At 49.4% G+C, this 20,331-nt stretch overlaps 1 protein-coding gene across 4 annotated transcripts in view; it reads left to right on the top strand.

The window, feature by feature from the left end:
* Positions 1-20,331, top strand: part of KCNAB1 (potassium voltage-gated channel subfamily A regulatory beta subunit 1) — an 80,948-nt gene that overhangs the window by 45,872 nt on the left and 14,745 nt on the right. For all 4 annotated transcript variants that reach the window (XM_074834389.1, XM_074834388.1, XM_074834390.1 and 1 more), the window contains 6 exons: positions 9,296-9,339; positions 15,390-15,427; positions 16,878-16,957; positions 17,811-17,855; positions 19,043-19,087; positions 19,898-19,941. In XM_074834389.1, the coding sequence (XP_074690490.1) occupies positions 9,296-9,339; positions 15,390-15,427; positions 16,878-16,957; positions 17,811-17,855; positions 19,043-19,087; positions 19,898-19,941 (296 nt within the window). The remainder of the gene's footprint in view (positions 1-9,295; positions 9,340-15,389; positions 15,428-16,877; positions 16,958-17,810; positions 17,856-19,042; positions 19,088-19,897; positions 19,942-20,331) is intronic.

Raw genomic sequence — 20,331 nt, 5'->3', positions numbered from 1 at the left:
CCAAGCAGCCCGACCATCACTTACTGCTTTAAACCTTAAACTCTTTGGTTTTAGCCTCCACCAAACATGAGGTTGTTTTGGAGATATTTCCAGGCTGCCTGGATGCAGGTGGTGGGGACTGTCAGCACCCAGAACTGGTTCTGGCTGGGATCAGCTGGGATCACAATGCAGCAGGTAAACTCAGCCTGGTGTCAGACACTGGGTGAGGTTTATCCTGCACGTGGAGCCACCTCCTCTTCTGCAAACCAGAGGAGACCCGGTGGGGTTAAGAAGGCAGAGGCACTCTGAACAGTGAAGGACAGCAGCAAAACAGACCTCCCACCTCTATAACCAGGATGTATTTCCTTATAATTGCTTTGTTCCTTAATGATAGGAGGGACCACTTGTGGGTTAATGGGTTGATTAAGCAGCACAGGTGGCTCAGAACATAAATCCCTGCCGGGAGGGTGCTGGGAGCTGGCTCTGCCCCATGCAAAAGGCTTGTGATAGGCCTCAAGTTGCTGCTCTTCCAGCCCTGCGTGCAATGGGATGCGTCTGGTACCTCGGTGATGGTGTGGTGGAGCTGGGGGATTCATGGTGTGGGTTGTCTTCAAGATGGGAATTATTTTTCCTCACTGTTTGTTAAAGTGCAAGAGGAAACAGGTTTGTTCTGCACCAGGGCTGGGTACTGAGGTAGTCCTCTCTCCTGTTGGGGGAGCTGGGCCTGTGTGTGTTTTTGGGGACCCCCCCTTGCTAGATGTGGCTCTGGAGGGATGGTGAAGGTACCTTCTAGTGATGACCAAGGGGTGTTCAGCACTGCCTGAGCATGAGCAGTGAGCTCAGCAGCTACTCATGGTTCCTTCCAGCCTGGTGTTACAGCTGCCTCTGGTGCTGCAGTGTTTGCTGCCCTTGATGGGCTGTCTTACCAATCCCCCTCCACTAGAATTAATTAAAAGTGAGTCATTATAATTGCTTTATGCCCTATGCCACAGGAGACAAACACTATTCCTGCCATATGGCATGGGCTGCTTTGAAGGCACATTTTCTCCCCTGTCTTCTCCCCCTTTTCTTTTAATTAAAGAAACTGCCAGGTCTGAAAGTCCCCCAGACCTGGCTGGGTGCCTCTGTGCCATGCCACTGCCTGCACGGTGCTGGTGGCACAGCCAGCTGTGGCCTGTGGTGATGCTTTGCTGCTGGGGATGAGAGGATGTGGGTGTCTGTGTGTGGTTTTGGGGGGACCCTCTATCCCAAAGCCTGTGGGAGGTACCTGGCACTGATGCAAATGCAGAGGCTGAGTTAGGCACTTAATTAAAGCCCCCTCCTGCAGCTGCCTGGGTGCATGCAGCCTGGTTTGGGGTGGGTTCAGCTGCTGTCCATCCTGGGGGAGGCCGAGGTTCTTGGCCACAAAATGGGGACCTTCTCCTCTGCTGACACTCGGGTGCCTGGCTCAGGGGGTGTGAGGTCTGGGGGTGTTGTGAGGGGTGCAGGATGTGTTGCCTCATCAGCGGCTAGTCATAAAAATGTCATGGTGGTGGGTTTTTACCAAATCCTCTCTCTGGATACCTTCTGCTAGAGCCAAGTCTTGACCCCTCCTTGGGCCCTGCTGCTCCCCAGCCTGGCAGCGAGACTTTGCTGCCAGGGCAGTCATCTCAGCCTCACGATCCTGTCCGTACCCTGGCTTAGAAAAGCAGGCAGGAGGGCACAGGGCAGGTCTGTGAGAGCTCAGCAAGCCCACACAGCCCTGCTGCATGCCCTCCTCGCTGCCAGGCTGGGGGAAGAGCCAAGTTTTAGGAGAGATGTGACCAGGGCAGGGTAGGATGAGCCTGGAGCAGGGATCTCCCAGGAGGCTGGGCAGGGGGATCCCAGGGAGCCGTGAGAAACGAGGGGAAAGATGGAGAACAGCGAGGCTGTGGGGTCTCTGGAGAGGATGAGGCTTGGCTCTGGCAGAAGGGATCTAGTGGGGGCTCTTCTGGGCACCGCTGGTGTAAGGCAAGGGCTGTGTGCTCTTCACTTACGTGCAATTTCACTTGAAAAGGTTTTTCTCAGCTCGGGTGAGGCAAGCTCTTAAGGACCATGGGATTATAATTGGCCACCCCCCATGTACCCTGTGAGTTAATTGGGGCAGCAGCATCACAGGGGAAGACTGATCTTTTCAGTAAGAAATGGGTTTAGTGTTACTTAAAAAGCTGGCTTAAGCAGAGATCTGGAAGAGGCTTGCAAATAGCTCTTCCAGCAAAAAGGCTTTGTTAATGGTGTAATGGAGTGGAATTGAGGAAATAAAAAGCTTTGATTAAATACTGCAGAAACTTCTGCATAGGAAGATACAGTGGAGCATGTCTGAAAGGAGGAGCTGGTGGCTCTGGTGAGCGGGACAGTCACTGCAAACGCCCAGGAAGGGCTGTCCCTGAGGCTGAGGAATGGCACTGTCCAGCCTGGCCTGCACCCAATCTGCCAGGTTGGGTTTTGCAAGATGACCCTAGCTGTTATGGGTTAGAAAATGGGAAAAACCCTGCCATCAGGCTGTTGTGGCTTTGTCCTTTGTGTCCCTCTTCACTCTCAGCCTGAGGCACTGTGTGCCTGTCTCTACAAGCTCAGGAAGAGCCTGTGGAACCCCAACCTGTAGCCAGTTCCAAGTTTATTTTTATAGATATTTCATATTATTAACAGTTACTTGTATTATGCTGTTATATGCAGATTTATGTTGATGAAGTGATGCCCATGCATGCCCTGGGACAGTTAGGAAGATTGCAGGGTAGCTTGAGTAAGGCTTTTAAAAGCAAAACCAGCAATGAGGGGAAGAGTTTCCAGCTGACTCGTAAATCTTTCTGCATCATTACAGGAATGATTTCAGACTTGCAGGTAACCAGCAATGCTCTAAGATGTTATCCCCATCAAATATCCTTCCTGGGAAGGAGTTAAATGGGTTTAGGATTGCTGCGCAATCAAATTATCCTCGTTTTTCATTGCCAAATATTAATCTTAATTTTAAGCCTTGGGTTCTTGTTTTTAGATTATGTCTGAAATACTAATTTTAATCTTCCTACATGGCCACATCACAAGGAAAAATCCCCTGTGAATGGATTTTGCCCTCCTTTGCTCCTGAGATTCTTGAAATACTCTAATTTTTTCCCTGCCTTTTTACTGTCAGGCTTTATCCCAGGTGCCTCTCGTTACTCTCATCACCCCTCTGTGTTTCTGCAGGACACATTAATCCCCTCTTTTTCCCTTTCTGCTGCTTTCTGACTTCCTGATGCTGAACCAAAGAGCTCTCGAAAGTCAAAAGTTGCCACCTTGGCCTTTCTTATGCATGTTAAACCCTGGGTCCTCAGACATGTAACAAGCTCTTCTTACCCATCATTCAAATCTGATATATCTCTAGCAAGTATTTTCCTTGGTTGTGCCCATAACTTTGCTCACAGCCAAGTGGCTAACAAGCAAAATGCTCCCCCTGCCCCAGATTTGGGGACCTAAAGGGTTTTGCAGGACTGGAACTGGGCTGTGTTCATGGTGGCTGGTCTCCATGTCCCTGCACTGGCTGGTGTCAGTCCGTGAGCACCCATCTCATTTAGCCTCTTGTTCTAGCAAAATAATTAACTCGGGTTTATTCAGCAACGCAGCAGGTCCAGAACCAATCTTTTCTGAGTATTATTTCTTCTGTGTTTAAAAACTAACCTGTGTGATGGGGTTTTGGTTGTGTTTTTTCTCTCCACTTATAAATGAGCATCTGAGGTGGGACACAGGGAGCCATGTTTGGTCCCCAGCCTGGGCTGGAGCCACCAGTAGGGAGAGGTGCTGGAAACAAGGGAGATGGGAATGAGTCACAGAAGCGAATCTGAGTGCGCTTTTGTGCCTTTGAGCCACAGGGACCTGAGAAGTGCTGCCTAGGCAGAGGCTCTGCTGTTTGCTGCAGCCTGGGAAAAGGCGTGAGCAGTTCTGCGAAGATTTTCCTGTTCTCTGTGCAGCTGAAATAACCCTTCACCTCTGGAGCTGATGTCTGCTCAGCTGGGGTGCTGCTTGCCAGACCACCAGGCAAAAAACCCGAGCTCATCCTGGTCAAAAACCCTACAACACTGGGGACTGCGGCTCTGAGGATGAGGAAGGAGCAGGCATGGATGTGGTGCATGTGAAACTCCCCTCACTAGCAAGAGGAAGTGAGACCTTCATTTTTCTGGGTGAAGGCCTGTCAAGAGGAAGAGGGGTTGGTAACCAGCCCTGTGGCTGTGCTGTCTGTTTGGGTCCTGCTGCTTGAGTTGCTCCTTTCCAGCAGGAATGTGCTGTTCCCTGCCAGCCACGGGCTCCCAGCCCCGGCAGGCGCTGGGATAATGTCCCTTTCCCAGCCTTTTCCCCACTGGGGATGTTAGCACATGCTGCTGGTTCTTCGCACAGTGTTGGCTGGTGTTCAATGGATGCTGGCGTCTCGGGGCGGTGCTGCCCGTCAAACACCGCCGAGAATTGGCGCTTCCTCGGGAAATGGATGAGCCCTCCGCTTGGAAAAGCCTAGTCAAGGGAAATGTCGTCCCTCCCCACACGCTGTTTTGGTACCTCGGTGTATTTTTAACAACATCCCCGAGTTACAAGCTGTGTTTTCAGTGAATCAGGCATTAATCTCCTGTGCTCGTTAACCCAGCGCAATCTGGCGAAGCTGCCGGTGTTGCGGGGATGGTTGTGTTCGCCCAAACTCCCGGCTGTGCAGGCAGGAGAAGTGTCACCTTTGGTTTATGACAGGAAAAAAGAGCTTTGTTAAACCAGTGTGCCAGGCTGGGCTCATGGACTTCACATCCCCTCATCTTTTGCTGTCCCCTGCCCTGTTTGGTCCCAGGGACAGGGCAGTTCTGCCATGGTATGCTTGCCTGCCCCAATCCTGCTCCCTGGAGAAGGGAACTGGAAAGATTTAAAGTTAAACTTAAAATACACGTCTTAGAGCTACAGACAACAGAAACAGTGTGGCATGTCCCTTCCCTTCACAAAATGTACTGCCCTATGGCCTTTAATGTGATGAGCATGGCTATAAATGTCCTTTATAAAAGGTTTTGGTGACCCAGGTGCTTTCAGTGAGGTTTGCACAGCTCCTGCCATGGGCACCGAGTGGGGCTGCCAGCAAAACCCCTCATCTTTTGTGTAGTGGGGGCTACCTGTGAGCCCATCTCATCCTGTCCCCTCAGGTCAGGCACAGGAGCATTCGGCTTCAGGCTTTGCTTTTAAAACAGTTCAGGGGTGAGGTGTTGAATGCCTTTGGGTCTTGCTTGTGGTGTAAGTCTGGGGTAAGGAAAAGAAGCTGGTTTTAGATCAGCAACTAGAAGCAGTTAGGAAGGTGCCATGGCAGGCTGCAGCCGGAGAGTCGGGTCCTGGATTGGATAAGCTGGTTACAACAGCAGATAAAACCCTTGGTGCTTCTCTGTGCATGGTGGGGTTGGGCAGTGATTTATGGGGAGCGGTGCAATTGCTCCAGTTCTGCAAAGTGCAAGGGAAGCTGAATATCAGCGAGGGGAGAAGTAAGATAGCTGTGCTAATGAAAAAAAAAAAGTATGTATGTGTAAGAGCTGATTTTTAATCAGCTGCTTCTAGGTTACGCAAAGTGATACTGAGAGATTGGAGGCTCCTGCAATGTCCCTTTTAATGGCTACTTCATCACTCAGCAGTGCTGACTTCCAATTTGAAAAGGGTTTTTTATTTTTTCTCCTCCTGAAAGAGTGATTAAATAGTGCCAGCAGAACCCCCAGGAGCAGTGGTGGTGACAGCTGCCTGGGCAGGTGAGCTCAGGGCTCGGAGATGGAGTGGCACACTCGGGACTCTAACAGCCTCGAGCGGCACTGCTGGGGTCAGGTACCACCACTTGTGGGTGCTGACTGATGATTGCTAACAAAAAAATGCACAAAAACACCATCTTCTCCTTTCCTTGGGAAGTCAAGTGCTGCCGGTGGGATGTGGCTTTGCCCAGCCACTGTGTCCCATGCGGAGAGCCTCGCTGAGTCAGGCCTGAGAGAGGCAGTGGGCGAGATGGCCCTTGGGTTGTGGGGTGATGGCCTCCAGACAGCGCTGGCCAGATGCTTCAGCATCCCACAGGGAGAGCACCTGAGTGTCAGCTCAGCAATTCATCCAATTATTTTGTATAAAAAGATCATTTCTGGCCTTGAAAATATTGCTGAGAGCTTCCACCACCGGCCCAGAAAACACCGAGCTGTCCATGACCGCTCAGGAGCGCAATGGCAGAACCCCCCCCACTTTCTCAGCTGATCCCCCCGCCATCCTGTGCTGTCCCTCCAGAGCCCCTGCACCCAGCGCACGGGGGGGGGGGGTTGTTCCCTGTGGAAGGGAGCTGCAGCCATTCAGCTGTGCTTTGCCCAGGGGGGATGCTCAGCCCGTGCGTGGCGGGAGCAGCTGATGCCAACCAGGCACCTTGGGCACAATCAGAGCCGGGGTTTGCTCGCTGTGTTGTCCCGATCGCTCCAGCACGGCCCTCCTCGGCGGTTTGTGTGGGCTGCTGCCGGATCAGCTCTGGTTAATTGTCTCAGACTGGGGAATTAGTGCAACAGAAGCACAAAGGGCTTTTACTGGCCAGTTACTTAGAAACCAACCATTGATTTTACTTGGCAATTTTGCAGCTTCTGGGCATGTCTCTGTGTGTGTGTGTATATATATGTGTGTGTGTGTAATATATCTACACATACACCTGCAAGCTGCAGAACAGATATATATAGATATATATAATTTTTTTTTTGGCTTGGTGGTTTTTTGTTCTGTTGTTTTGCTTTTTAGGGGGGTAGAAGAGAACCAAGTCTTGAGAAGTGTTACTCTTTCAGACAAATGACTGCTCTGCCGTAGGACCAGCAATCAAACTGGTGGCTGTGGCCTTTTAAGCAGCCCAGGGAAGTAAGTCACCCCGAGCGGGCCGAGTTTTCAACTGGTTTTGTGGCTTCAAGTGTTGGTGTGGCCGCTTTGCTTTCATGCTGCCCACCCGTTAATTAGAGCGTGCAGTTGAGTCCCGCAGGCAAGTGGAGGGCTGGAAATGATGGAGTAGCTGGGGGCTGCGACCCGGTGCTGCTTTCCAGGCTGGACCATGGGCTCAGGTAACCTCATCCCGAGCAGCTTCTGAGCTTATTTTGCAAGAGGGACCTTGTGCTGCGAAGACTCGGTATTTTCAGTGCTCTTGACTTATAGACATAAATTTTTTTCGAGTACCCAGGTCACATGTATGCTAAGTAAATGGCAGAGACAGCTTTGGAAATTCAAACACATGATTTCTGTCCAGTTTTGTCAGTGGGCCAGGCTCTGCAAAGAGCTGGTTATGGCTCTTCCAGAGCAAAACCTGGCGTGTGTGTGTGCTTTACTCTCTGTGTCCCCAGTGTGCAGAGGGATGAGCCCTGATGTAGCTTTGTGGCACAGGGGGACAGGGGACCTGTGGGGAGGGAGGGCAGGACAGCCAGCTGGTACCTGGTCTGAGACCCCAAGACAGATGCCACTGCTGGGGGAAGCAACGTCCCCTAGAAATGCATCCAAATACCAGAGGGTTTCACTCCGACTATATGTATATCTGTATGCATTTATATATGCATATGTATAAAGGGTATGTATATGGATTTATATATATAAACAGATATATGTGTGTGTATATATATTTATATCTCTGTAGAGAGCAGGGTACATCTCTGTGGCCAAGCTGTGCCCTTGAAGACATGTCCCTGACCAGAGCCAGACTTTGAAAGGCAAAGAACAGCTCAGCAAGAAGAAATAGGACTTAAAAAACCCCCTCTTCTACAAAATAAGCATAAACTGTTTGGAAAGGCACGGTAGTACTTGACTTCTCCAAAGAGCTTTATGCAGTGGGTGGGCTGTCTCCAGAAGTAACGTGGAAATCCCAGTCCCGTGAGCTGGAGCTCCTCTTGCCTGCCTGTGGCTCTGTCTGGAGCACGCAGGCAGCTGCTGGGTATTTGCCTTTGAACTTTTTAAGGGTTATGCTTTGTGCTGGTGAGCAGGGGAGGATTGGCATCATTTGTGCTATTCTGTGCAGTGTTGGGTTTTGGTATGTAGGGGTCCAGCTATGCTTTTGCTCAAAAAAAAAAAAGGGGGGAAAAAAAAGAGAGGAAAAAAAAAAATCAGGTCAGTGCCTGTCCAAACTGTGCCGTGAGCCCGGGGGCTTGTGGTGTTGGAAATACAGCTCCAGCTTCTCAAATAGCTACTCAAGGGCAAATTCTTTTCAGCTATGTTAAATTTGGGGTACAGCAGTGGTGTTGGGGGGCCCTGGGGAGGGCTGGGAGGGGAGGCACCCCTGCACCCCAGGCTGCCTGCTGCAGTAGGGCTGGCTCTCCTGACCTCCCTGGCGATGCCTTCAGTTGCTCTCTGATGTGGGAAATTGGGCTGTATGAGTGACTACCTGAAATGGCTACAAAATCAAGCGTGTAAAAAGAGAAAGAGCTGAACGAGCAAGGCATGACCTGCGCTAATGTCGGCGGTTCTGTCCTACCCCTTTCACTATCCCCTGCCTGTGGATGAGCAGAGCTTTTTATTTATTTTATTTGGCTTTAAATAATTCATCAGGAGCAGCAAAAAGTGCAGTGACTGTTTGCGGCGCTCTGCAGTGGGAGGTAGATAGATGGTCCCTAAATTATACCTTGATCTGGCAAAAAAATTGCACAGATCCAGCTGGAACGTAAAGGTTAAAGCAGGAGGGTATAATTAAAAGGGTATTTTGTACTGCAGTGATAGGTTTAAGTTCGGGTAGGGGTTTAATGTATGGCACATTTCAAGGCCTCATGGCTAATTATCTTGTCTTCAGCCTGGCTCTGGGAGGTGGGGAGAAGGGTAATAAATTTATCTTGTGGATGCTGAAAAGCAGTTGGTGTTGGGGATGAAGGTGCTGCCTCCCTTTGGGCTGGGAAGTCATGAGCTTCTGCATTCAGGGGGGGAATCCATAAGCTCGGGAGCCTCAGTGATGGATGTGAATGTTTTTATGAGTGTGAGAGTGAATAAAACCAAAAAAGTGAAGCTGAATAAGGTGAATATTTAATCGATGAATAGTAACTGATGGTGAAAGCGAGGGAAATGCAGGTGCCTTATTCATGGGCTACCAAATGACATCAGGTGTGTGTTACATCTGAATGTATTTGGGTTTGTTCCCAGCCCTGCAGCGCATCCACCCTTCTTCAAACCAGTCAGCCAGTGTCTCAGCTGAGGGGGGGTCTACCCCTTTTGGAGGAAAACCGATGATTTGGACAAAAGCAGGGACTCATCTTCTTTGGCTGTTGGTTTCCCAAGGGCTGAAGTTGTGTGTCCCTTGAGGGCTTAACAGTATTCTCTAATTGTTTTCTTTTCCTTCTAGAAACCTTGGAAAATCCGGACTGAGAGTCTCGTGCCTCGGGCTGGGTGAGTAACCTCTGTGGCCACCGCACGTGGCTCTGGAGTAGTGGTAGTGGCTCTTGTATTTGAGTAAAAAAAGTGTGCTTTCTTGGAGCCCCAGCCGGCGCTCGCTCGTGCAGATGGCTCACGACAGAAGCCCTTACGTGTATTAATAACAGCTCTGTGCATCAGTCGTGGCGCTTGCCTGCAGCAGGAGGCGATGCTTTCCACCCATAGCGCCTGACTGGAACGGTACAAGTGTTTATGGCATAAAATGCTTCTAATATGACCCGATCCCCGCGAGGGACAGCCTGCAGAGACCACATCCGAGATGTCTGTGAATGCCCCCAAGAGCTTTTAGTGTCAGAGCTCCAGTGCTGGGGGATGGCACTCTGCCTGGGCTGCGGGCAGATTTTTATTTTGTTTTATCCAGTGTGTGTACCTTGTTATTTCTGCTCCATGCTGATTTGAAAACTGAAGACTACCTTATCAATATTTTATCTTATCAATATTTTATCCAAAAGGGCATCTATAAGCACTGCGGCACATACGTGCTGGCCCCGCAGCGATGCTGCGGTTCAATACGCTGCTGCTGGCCTTCAGCTGCCGGTAAGAGCGTGTGCGATGGGCTGGACAACTCCTGACGGCTTTACTCAGGCGAGTAATTTCTTTGACAGTGGTTGAACCGCTTGTGTGAAGAATGCTTAAAAGTACATATATATCTATATATATTAAAAAAAACCCCAAACAAACACCAAGTGCTGTGGAAAGGAGGAGGCTGTTTTTCTCGCTGCAAGCACTTTCCCGTGGTGCAAGGCTGGAGCATCAGGAGCGTGGAGCTGCCAGGGGTGGATGCTCTGCTCTGCTGGGGCCTCTCCAACCCCGTGTTAAAGGGGGTTCTGTGTTTCCCTGGGGGTCAGAGGTGCTGGCACGGGGAAGTGGAGGCACCGATATGTCTTTAGGGAAGTAGTTGGGTGTGCGGGGCTCCCATGCTGCTGCCTCAGGAGCAAATGGGTGAAGGCAGGAGCAGGCAAGGACCTGGACTCTGCCTGCATTTGGTGCCTGCTGTGGCTACGGACATCCCCGTCCAGCTCCCGGCTCCATCCCCAGCTGGCACCTGCGCTTGCAGGGCAGGTGACCGGGGGGTTAGCTCGTTTTTTCCAGCCCACTTTGAGATTTGATTTTAAAATAGAGTGAAATGTGAAAGTCACCCTGTATCACAAGTCATATAAATAAGGCCCATTCCACCAAGAAGAGCTCTTGTGGTTAAAATAGATCTAGGCTTTGAAAAGAGTTGTCTTCTTATCTGTGCAAAGCTTTTATTTATCATCCTTGGAGTTCACCAAGCGCTAATGTTGTGGTGGGGAAGGGAAGGAAGCAGCAGCAGGAAAAAGCATTTTGCAGCGCTTTTCTTTAATTTCAAGCATGTGGAACTGCAGCAGCATCTAAATATATTGAGCCTTTGTGAGTGCAGCTGCACGGAGTAAGTGGGGGCTGAGGAGGGAGCAAGTGGCTGCTCTGCACAAGGGCAGGGCTGGGGAAGAGCGACTGGGCATCATGGCTTTGGGGCCAGGCACCTCAGCCTGCACCAGCAGCTGTGAGCCCTACGGCCCTTGCCCTGTGTGCCGGGAGAGGGGGACTGGCAAGTCTGCAATTCACTTGCCACCTTCTCTTGAATGTCCAGGTATTTCTTCTGCAGCACAGCATGTCCTCCCCTCCCACTGCAGATCCTTTGGGGTAGCTTATATGACTTTCCTAAATAGCTTCTCTTTTAGTTCCCTCAAAGATAAATGTGTTTCCCTAAACTGTCCATAGCATGAAAATCTAATTTAAGGTTTACTAAAGTTTCTGAAGGCTCAGCAATCTTCCTTAAAAGCCTTCCAAAATCTCAGCAAGGTGGGAGTGTGCTTCATCCTGTAGTATGAAAAATTAAGTGGAGAAAAATGTGAAGCGGGGCAGAAATCAAAGGCAGGCAGTGCTAAGGCAATGCGTACCCTTTAATTACGTCCTGCTTCTCCCAGCTCACACTCTCTAATTAATTCATTTGCTGGGTGCTGCTTGCAGTGTGAGCAGCGCTGAGCGAGCACACGAGGTCAGATGTGTTAGCAGAGTATTTGGTGAGCAAAAGGCTGCTGTGATGGGGGCTGAGCATTGCTCCCGGGTTGCTGAACCTCCTACCGGAGCTGAGACCCAGGCTGGGCTTTCACCACCTCCTCTGAGCAAAGCTAACACCAGGTGAGGCTTTAATTGAGGAATTTTAATAGTCCAGTCCTGGGTAGATGCATGGGTTGGTGCGAGGCCCTTTCTGTGGTGCTGGCTTTGAAATGCGATTGCCATGCAGGGGGAAAAATAAGGTCACGTTTTTCTTGTAGTTAATTCGGAGCGAATTCTGCCTGTGGAGGCTGCCTGTTGATTTTTTAGAAAATGTTGAGACAGACTCCAACAAGGTGATTAGCCCTGACTCCGAGGAAACGAGCAGCAGGATGAAACCAGCCATCCCAACCCCCCAAAATCCAATTCAATGTTCCTAAACAAGTAGTTCCTGCAGCCACCGGCGGGATACCCTGTGCTCACATCGGGTACGAAAATAGCTGTTTTGTGAGCAGAAAGGGGTCGGCTGCTGCCGTTGCCCCTTGGTGCTTTGCTCTGAGGGAAAGCTTTTACAAACCCACCCCCAAACATCCACTGGCCCGGGATCCCTGGCGAAGGGTCCGATTTGCACCCGGGTACTCAGTGTGTAGGGCTGAGAGTTTGCTGGTTGCTCGAGCGCCAGACCAGAGCCATGTGCCAGATCTCCCTGTGGCATCATCCTTGCCAGGAGCAAACCAGGGATAAAATTGTACAGGCAGGAGGCGAAGCTTTGGCTTCCAGACAGGAACTCCTTCTCTTTTTTCCTGCAGAGGTGACACATCTGCTGGCAATGACATTATTGAGTGGTGAATTTTGCATCAGCAAATAACCCACTAATAGTCACACCTTGCTAGGCTCTGGGATGTGATGGAAATGGAGCCAAATCCAGTTTTAATACAGAAATTCCTCTGTTGGAGGCGAGGACATCCAGCTGGGAGGTTGCTTTCCAATGCAAGGGAGCAATGTGCTGGGCAAGGGGCAGGAGTGGGAGGTCTATCTGCCACTGCCATGCTGAGTCGTGTGGGGGATGCGTTTATAAACAGTGGATTGGGATAGACAAGAGAAACACTTTGTAAGGGGAAAAGTGGTGATTTTAAAAAAACATCTTTCTCTAGTATATTTTTCTTCCAAAATACTCCTGTTGGCTGAGGTTGTGAATCATCCTCAGCCGTTGTTTGAAATGCCAAGTGCGCCTTGCACTTTCTGGAGTGAATTTTTGTTTAATCAGAGTGGAGCAGCGGGCGCCCTGGAAGCTACCCCGGCAGCTTTAATGGGTGCCCACCACCCCCCACACCGACTGCCTGGGGGTGGTTGTGGGAGGGGGATTCATGCACTGCCTTCCCAGCTCTGGAGGGGACCCTAACAGAGCATCTTGCTTTCCCAACCACATCTCATGCTTTAGATATCACCTTGCTGAGCAAAAACTCCCCTCCCTGGCTGGTTTTTGCAATGATCAAGGTGAAAAAAGCACCCCAAGGATTCCCCACCCACATGGTCCCAACCCTGCTCGCTGTTGAGGGGTCCCAGGCCTTTTGCATCCCCCCAGCTGGGGTCTGGGAGCGTGGCAGGGAGACAGGCAGACCCAGAGCAGGTGTACCCAGTATTGTGTATATTTACTACTTATATTTAAAGAGATGAAGTGCTCGTTACTCTTACATGAGCTGTTGCCAGTGCTGGGGCTCCTCTCCAGACACCCAAGCACTGGAGCATTTTCCGTCTGCGTTACGCTCTGCTGCTCAGTGGGGCACGGTTTGTGTTGTAAGGTTGACATCACGTAAATTGGAGACAGGATGTGCAGTGCACAAGGTGTATAAATAATTCCTTTTCTTCTCACCTGAGCTGGGGACCTGTATGCATACTTGAGCAAAAAATACCACTTTGGGATAAACAGTCTCAACCCATTTTTCAGGGGAAATGCTTTTTAATGTATTCCTATAAAAATAACGCTTCTGAAGCTTTAACATGGAAATCGGGCTTCGTTTGGATTTTTTTCATCTGCATAAGGAAGCTTAATGATAAACTGAAACCTATTTTTATCTTTATTGTGTGGGACCAGACCATTTTACTCCGAAGATAAGAGAAAGTACCTTTCCTGAGGTCTGTAACCAGGAAGGCGTAGCAAGGGCTCAGCGAGTGCTGCCATTGCCTGATTATTGCCCTTACAGAGAGCAGAAGTAAATGCAAAACCAGTTAAGTCTGTGCTCTTTGCTCATTCTTTTTATTTCGCTATCATTGGTTGTGTTCTGCATTTCTCATCTGTGAAAACTTGGCTTTTCCAGAGCTTGGGTTATTCTGCCAGAAATGAAGAGTTTCAGTTACGCAGTAAACGTGCACAGAATCATAGAATCGTTTAGGCTGGAAAAGACCTTTCAGATCATCAAGTCCAACTGTTAACCCAGCACTGCCAAGTCCAGCATCTTTAAAAATAACTTTATTTGTACTCAAAGAAACCTGATGCATAAAAAAAATTCAGATGGACCTTTTTTGAGGGAAATAGAGCAAGATTCTCCTCATGGAGCCAACTCTACTTGTTTTGTTTCTAACCAGGGACTGATCAAAGCGGCAGGCATGCTCTTTGCTTTCTGACTCCTGCTCAAGGTTCATCTTCCACGCTCACTGTGAGCAATGAGCTAACCAATATATTTTTAATGAAGGCGTGAGAGCATTTATGTATCTGTTGCACCAGGCCCTTTGCAAGTGCAAGCAGGCAGGGCGCATTTAATTTTTTTCCCCCCCTAGCAGCAAGAGAGCTTGACTCCTCCCCAGCAGAGCGGTCTCTCCTCTGTCTTGCCCAAATCACACTGAATTTTCCAGCTCAGGGCCTGAGCCCCTCTGCCCTCCTTCTGGAGGGATGATATAAGGCAGATTTTTAAATTCTGGCGAGTTTTGTGTGAGCCACGTGAGCTTTGACCCATTCATTAAATGAGTAACATGTAGTTTTATATGCAGCTGGCGTGTAGGTCTTGAAAACCGTGGGGAAAAGTTGTGCTGTAGATCCAAGGGATGTTGTGACAAGCTGGCAGAAGGCACAGGTAACGTCGTGGGCTCCTCTCTTGTCTCAACATCGTTTTCCATGGGGTGTTTTGAAAGGTCAGATAAGTAGGGCAGGAATGATGTCTGCCAGGGTGAGTACGTGCTGTCTGCTCGGTGTCCCATATGGGATCTGGTGCTTCTGCTGCCTCTTGTTTCCAGGGGCTTAGGAAATATGTATTCCTAATATATATATATACACACACAAAATATATATAGGAAATGTTCCTATAGCTTAGGAATATCCAGTTAAATCCACATGCTCTTTCCACCACAGGAATCTTTTTCTTTTAAGCAGTGGTCATAAAGGAATAATGCTTCAAGTTTTTCCCAGTAATAGAATGGATTCTGCAACTGAGCCTAAACTGCAGCTACTTTTTAGGCCAGCGAGCGAAAGCGCTGCTCATCAGCTGTGCTGGTGTCAGACACTGGCTTTATGGAAAAGTTCCTGGGGAAAAGTCACTTTGGGTTTTAAATACTTCATGTCAATAGAAATACTTCCCCCCCGCCCCGATTTTGACTTGTATGATGCTAAATAGCGAAGCACAAATTTAGGAAGAGTTTCATTCCTCAAATGACATGTTTCAGCAGCATCATCAATTTTTTCCAATTTGTCAAATTGAAGCTTTGGAAAATGAACTCAGTTTTGCGAAGAGCTTTGGATTTCAATAAAACTGTGTGTTTTGGCAGCACGGGATCTTACTGGCACTTCCCTGAGCAGGTTCATGTGCCAGTCCCAGGTCTGCACGCCTGGCCCTGCTGTCCCCCCCACGGAGAGGGTGCTCTGCTGCCTGTCCCTGTCCTACCCATTAACCCCATTTTAAACCCATTTAATCCAAAGGAGACTGAATTTTGGGAGAGCAAATTTTTTGTCAGCAAAAACCTCTCATAGTAACAGATTATTTTATTCCTTCTAGGGACATGGGTCACTTTTGGAGGTCAGATCTCAGACGAGGTAAGTGATGCTTGATGTAAGTATGATGCATGAATTAAAAACCAGTATGAGATATTTTTAAATGAAACCATGGCTACCGAAACCAGAGGAGCCTGTTTCTGTACGAGGAAATGGCAGAGAGTTACTATGCAAAGAAATACAAAGCTTGTGCTTCTGCTACAAAAAAAACCTTAATGAATCTGACATTTCCAGAGATCAACTTTAATAAAAACCCCCATCTATCCCTTAAAGTGATCTTCTTTTCTGTGCTGTTTGGAGCAATATTTCCTCCTTACCAGTGGAAGTGGCACCCCTCCTGGAGCAGAAATTGGAAACTATTTTTGCAACATGTATGTAATCGGCAACAGTCATAAATACAGGCAGGGGCTCAGCTTACAAGGAGCTGCCTGATGATTTATTTTTTACATAATAAGATGAAACAAATGAAAATGAGCCTGGGCTTCCTACGCACTCTTGCCTGTACCAGATGGCTCTTAATCTCAGTTAATAATCCTTCCGAGTGCTGGGCAGCACGTGGGCTTCCCTCCGTCTCAGGTACGCTGCAGATGCTAGTCATCAAAAGAAGAGCAGCCTCCCGGCCGCCTTCCCTCTGGTACGTGACAAAAACCCCAAAATAACTTTGGCAGAAGGAAAACAGCCCAGGAGTATGAACTCAAAGGCTTTTTGCTTTTTAATTCACTTGATCTTTGGTGGTATTTCTTCTGCTGATGGCGGATCACAGAGTTCACTCCCGTTTCTTGACGTCGCAGGCTGAAGCGAGACGACTTGTTTCAATTATAAATTTGCTCCCTGGCTCTCCTGCAATTCTCACTTAGAATGAGTCAATGCAAAGTGTTCATGCATTGAAAAAAAGGCCTGAAACACTGCCCTGTCCTTGAGGGACACCCACCCATAAGATGTTGGCCATGCATGGGTGCCCTGGCCAGGCACCCACCTCTCCGGGAGTAGAATCCCCCCCAGGGAGCAGCGGGGCTCCTGGGGCTCTGATGGGGATCACATAAATGACCTTCAGCAGTTTAAATACCCCATGAAGCTGTCTGGAGAACTGCAGGACAGCCTGTCAGGTAGCCAAAAAAGAATTAAACTTTTGCCATGGAAATATCCTTTCTGTATTAAACTCCACAGATTTGCAGAGTATCTTCTATAACCCTATTAAATTCTTGGCCACTTTCCTATTAGAAAGTTCCTGTGGGAGGAGATTAATTCCTCCCAGGATGAGTCAAAGGGAAGTTGATGTAAATCCGTGTTTTGGTGCTATTAGAACCAGCCCACGAACCCCGACGTGCCCAGAAAGGGTCTCACCCCCTGGGCAGGGGCTGTTACTACCCTTCCCAGCCCCGCTGAAGCCCCTTTGCTGCACCTTCAGGGGTTTGTCCCCATGCGGGACAAGCCACTGGCCGCTCAGGATGAGGTCTGCCACCCCTCACCTCTCTGTTTCTGCTTCCCTGAGGTGGCTGAGCAGCTGATGACCATCGCCTACGAGAGCGGCGTCAACCTGTTCGACACGGCCGAGGTGTACGCAGCCGGCAAGTGAGTGCCCAGCGTCCCACTCTGCTTCCCTGGGCTCCCTCCACCTGGCTCTGCTCCTCCCCGTGTCATGGTCACTTGTGATGGATGGGGCTCTGGCTCTGGTGGTGCTTGGGAAGCCCCTTTCTCTCCTAGAGGGGACAGAAAAACCTTTATATTTGGAGCACTCTTAAAAAAAACCCAAAAAACCCAAAAAAACCCCCCAAACCAACCAAACAAAAAACACACAAAAAAAACCACCCCAAAAAATCAAAACCTTGTTGTACCCAGCTGAAGATTGAAATGTATAGCTCTGCTGTTAGCACAGGGAGAAAAATGTCTTGAATAAATGAAGTCAGTGAGCATTTTAATGGTGATGAATGGCCTGTGCCAGTGACAGCTCCCAGGCGCCAGTCCCGGCACGGGGAGCTGCTCTGGCTGCAGGAGAGCTAATGCTCTTAGTGTCACTGCAGAATTGGGGGAGAAAAAATATCCAGCCGTGATATATTTGACTTTGGCTGATTTATATGGCTTTGTATTCAGTATGAAAGCTGGACTGGGACATCACGTCCCTGGCATGGGGACAAAGCAGCTCTGCCTTCTCAGAGGAGGTTCAAGCAGACGTAAGGCACCGGGGTGATGGTCTATCCCCACGGGACAAGGTGCTTTGTACTGATGGAGAGGACTGTCCCCTGTGACAGGGCTGTCTGCCCACCCCGTCCCAGCTGGTGCTGGGTCACTGTCACCTGGGGAAGGGAGGGGAGAGCTGCAGAGCCGAGAGGGGTGCTGGAGGCTGGTGTTTGGGGAGCTGCGGTGGCGTACCTGGTGCCGAGCATCCTCCTGTCTCCCCTCACGTGGGGCTCTCTCTCTTGCACAGGGCTGAGGTGATCCTGGGGAACATCCTGAAGAAGAAGGGCTGGAGGTACTGTACCACTGGACAACAATCCCTGTCACCCACAAATCACTGGGATCCCTGAGCAGATGAGAATCCTGACTTTTTTTTAAAAAACGATGCATGTTAGGTGATTCTGGCCCGGGGGCGAAGGCTGCAGTTTCCAGGCAGTCATGCATGGAGCAGCCAGACCTTTCAAGCACGAAATAAAAACGCTCCCCTGGTTTTTTGGGAATGCATGGCAGTTTCATGAGGCTGTGGTGCTGCCTCGACCATTGCATGAGACCGTTGTCCCTGTGCACAGCACGGTCAGCACAACTTCTGAGCACATCCGTTGTCGTTGCCACGCACGGTGTAACGAGACGGATGGTTTCTGCGCCGGCGTCCTTAACTGTGTACATAAAACTGTGTATTAAGAATGCAAAGCTGTGATGGGCCTTCATCTTGGGTAGCCTGGTAGGAGATGATACCTAATTTAAATGATGCACATTAGCATATGTTGTGTAGTTTTAAGGGCATTTACATAATCTTTAAAGACCTCCCATGTGTGTCATATTCAGCCCTCAACTAAAGGATGGGTTCTAGCAGTGCTGTCTGCAAAATCAGTATTCCCTGTGTTAGGGGGATGATTATCCAGTAAGAAATATTCTGGATACTGTAGAAGAAAACGAGTTAAGTCTAGCAAAAGCTGGAGAAATTGTGTGTTGTACAGTTATGTAGCAAGGTAGTTTGTGGATGATAAATCTTTGATTTAGTATCATGTGGGAATGTATAGGTTAATTCAGTGAATGTATCCCTCCTGGAGTTTTAATAACTCTGGGAATACTGCATGATAATGAGCAGCACTGGACTTGGGTACTGGGAGGGAACAGCGCTGTGGTTCTTGGTTAAGGGCTCTGGAGGTTGCTTACTCCATAACTAAAAATGTATCTTTTTTTTTTTTTTTGTCACTTCACTTGAATTAGCTTTGTTTTCTGGACACCAGCCTATGGTCACTCTCTGCCTGCAGCTGACCTGAGCTGGGGGGGAGACGTGGCTGCTTGTAAAAAGGATTATAGTGATGTATAAACACTTGCTGGAGTCCAGGGCTGTGAAACCAGGCAGTGCTGCCACTGCAGGAAGCCAGAGTCCTGCCGCTTGTCGATGGGCAGCACCCTGCTTGGTTACTTATAATATAATTTTTTTTAACAATAGTAATTTTTTTGTTCTGTTTGCAGGAGGTCCAGTCTGGTCATAACAACAAAACTGTACTGGGGTGGAAAGTAAGTCTCACAGTTACTCATAACAGTGTTTGCTGCTACATGCTTTCCCTTTCACAGCCGTACAACCAGGTGGAGATTAATGACAACTTGGAGGGGGGGGGGGTTGTTGCTGTTGTTTTCTTTTCCTCGTTTTGCCAAGTCTTTGAAGGAGTCGGAGCTTGGCAGAGGTGGCAGCCCCCCGCAGAGGCTGGGGTGCTGTGCTGGGTGTGCTCCCACCCCAAGCATCACTGCGGCTCTGAGGGGTGGGACCCACAGGGCAAAGGCTGCCTTGCTCCGAAATGGCCCTGCTGCCCTGGCAGTATCCTTACCCCTCTGCGTGGGAACACCGGACAGGAGCCTTATGGTCAGGCAATAGCTGTAGCAGGGCTGTTACCACGTTAAATTGTTAAAACCAGTGGTACCACTCATCCCAGATGCTGTTGTCTTTGAGACTGGGAGTCCAGATGAGGTTCACAGTGTCTCTGTCACAGAATCACAGAATCATTCAGGTTGGAAAAGCCCTTGAAGCTCCTCCAGTCCAACCATGAACCTCACACTGACCGTTCCCAACTCCACCAGATCCCTCAGCGCTGGGTCAACCCGACTCTTCAACCCCTCCAGGGATGGGGACTCCCCCCCTGCCCTGGGCAGCCCATTCCAACGCCCAACAACCCCTTCTGGAAAGAAATCCTTCCTAAGAGCCAGTCTGACCCTGCCCTGGCATAATGTAGCTTCAGTTTTGGGATGTTTAAGCTAGAATACAAAATCAGCTCTCCCCAGTTGTTTGCACCTCAGATCTCTAACAGCCATGTACCTGTTTTCCCTTTGCAGAGCTGAAACGGAAAGAGGGCTCTCGAGAAAACACATCATTGAAGGTACGTGTTGCACGGGGCGGGGGTCTGACCGTGCCCGAATGCCCTGACCTGGGCATGGTGGGGTGCAACCAGCTGGACCCCTGGGGTGATTTCTCCCCCATGACTCAGGTCTGCTTGACCCCCAACCAAAGGATTTTTCTGTTTTTTCTCAAAAAGTCTGCGCAAAGGTGTTGCACACACAAAGCCTTCTCCACTACACCTCTATGCAGCCGTAACCTTTGGGTTTTTTGCTATAATAAGCAAGCATGTTGTCCATGGCCAGCCACGTGTGCGTTGCTTGCAGATTTATCACTTCTCTGCAGCGATCAGGGTTTGCCATGCTGGGGTTTCATCCCTCGCTGCTCCCGGCAGCTTTGAACCGTTGCCCTTGATCCCGACTGCTGTGAGATA

Source organism: Strix aluco, chromosome 9 (genome assembly GCF_031877795.1).
Source record: "Strix aluco isolate bStrAlu1 chromosome 9, bStrAlu1.hap1, whole genome shotgun sequence".
Lineage (NCBI taxonomy): Eukaryota > Metazoa > Chordata > Aves > Strigiformes > Strigidae > Strix > Strix aluco.
Note: the sequence above shows the minus strand (reverse complement) of the source record. Positions and strands in the feature narration are given on the sequence as shown.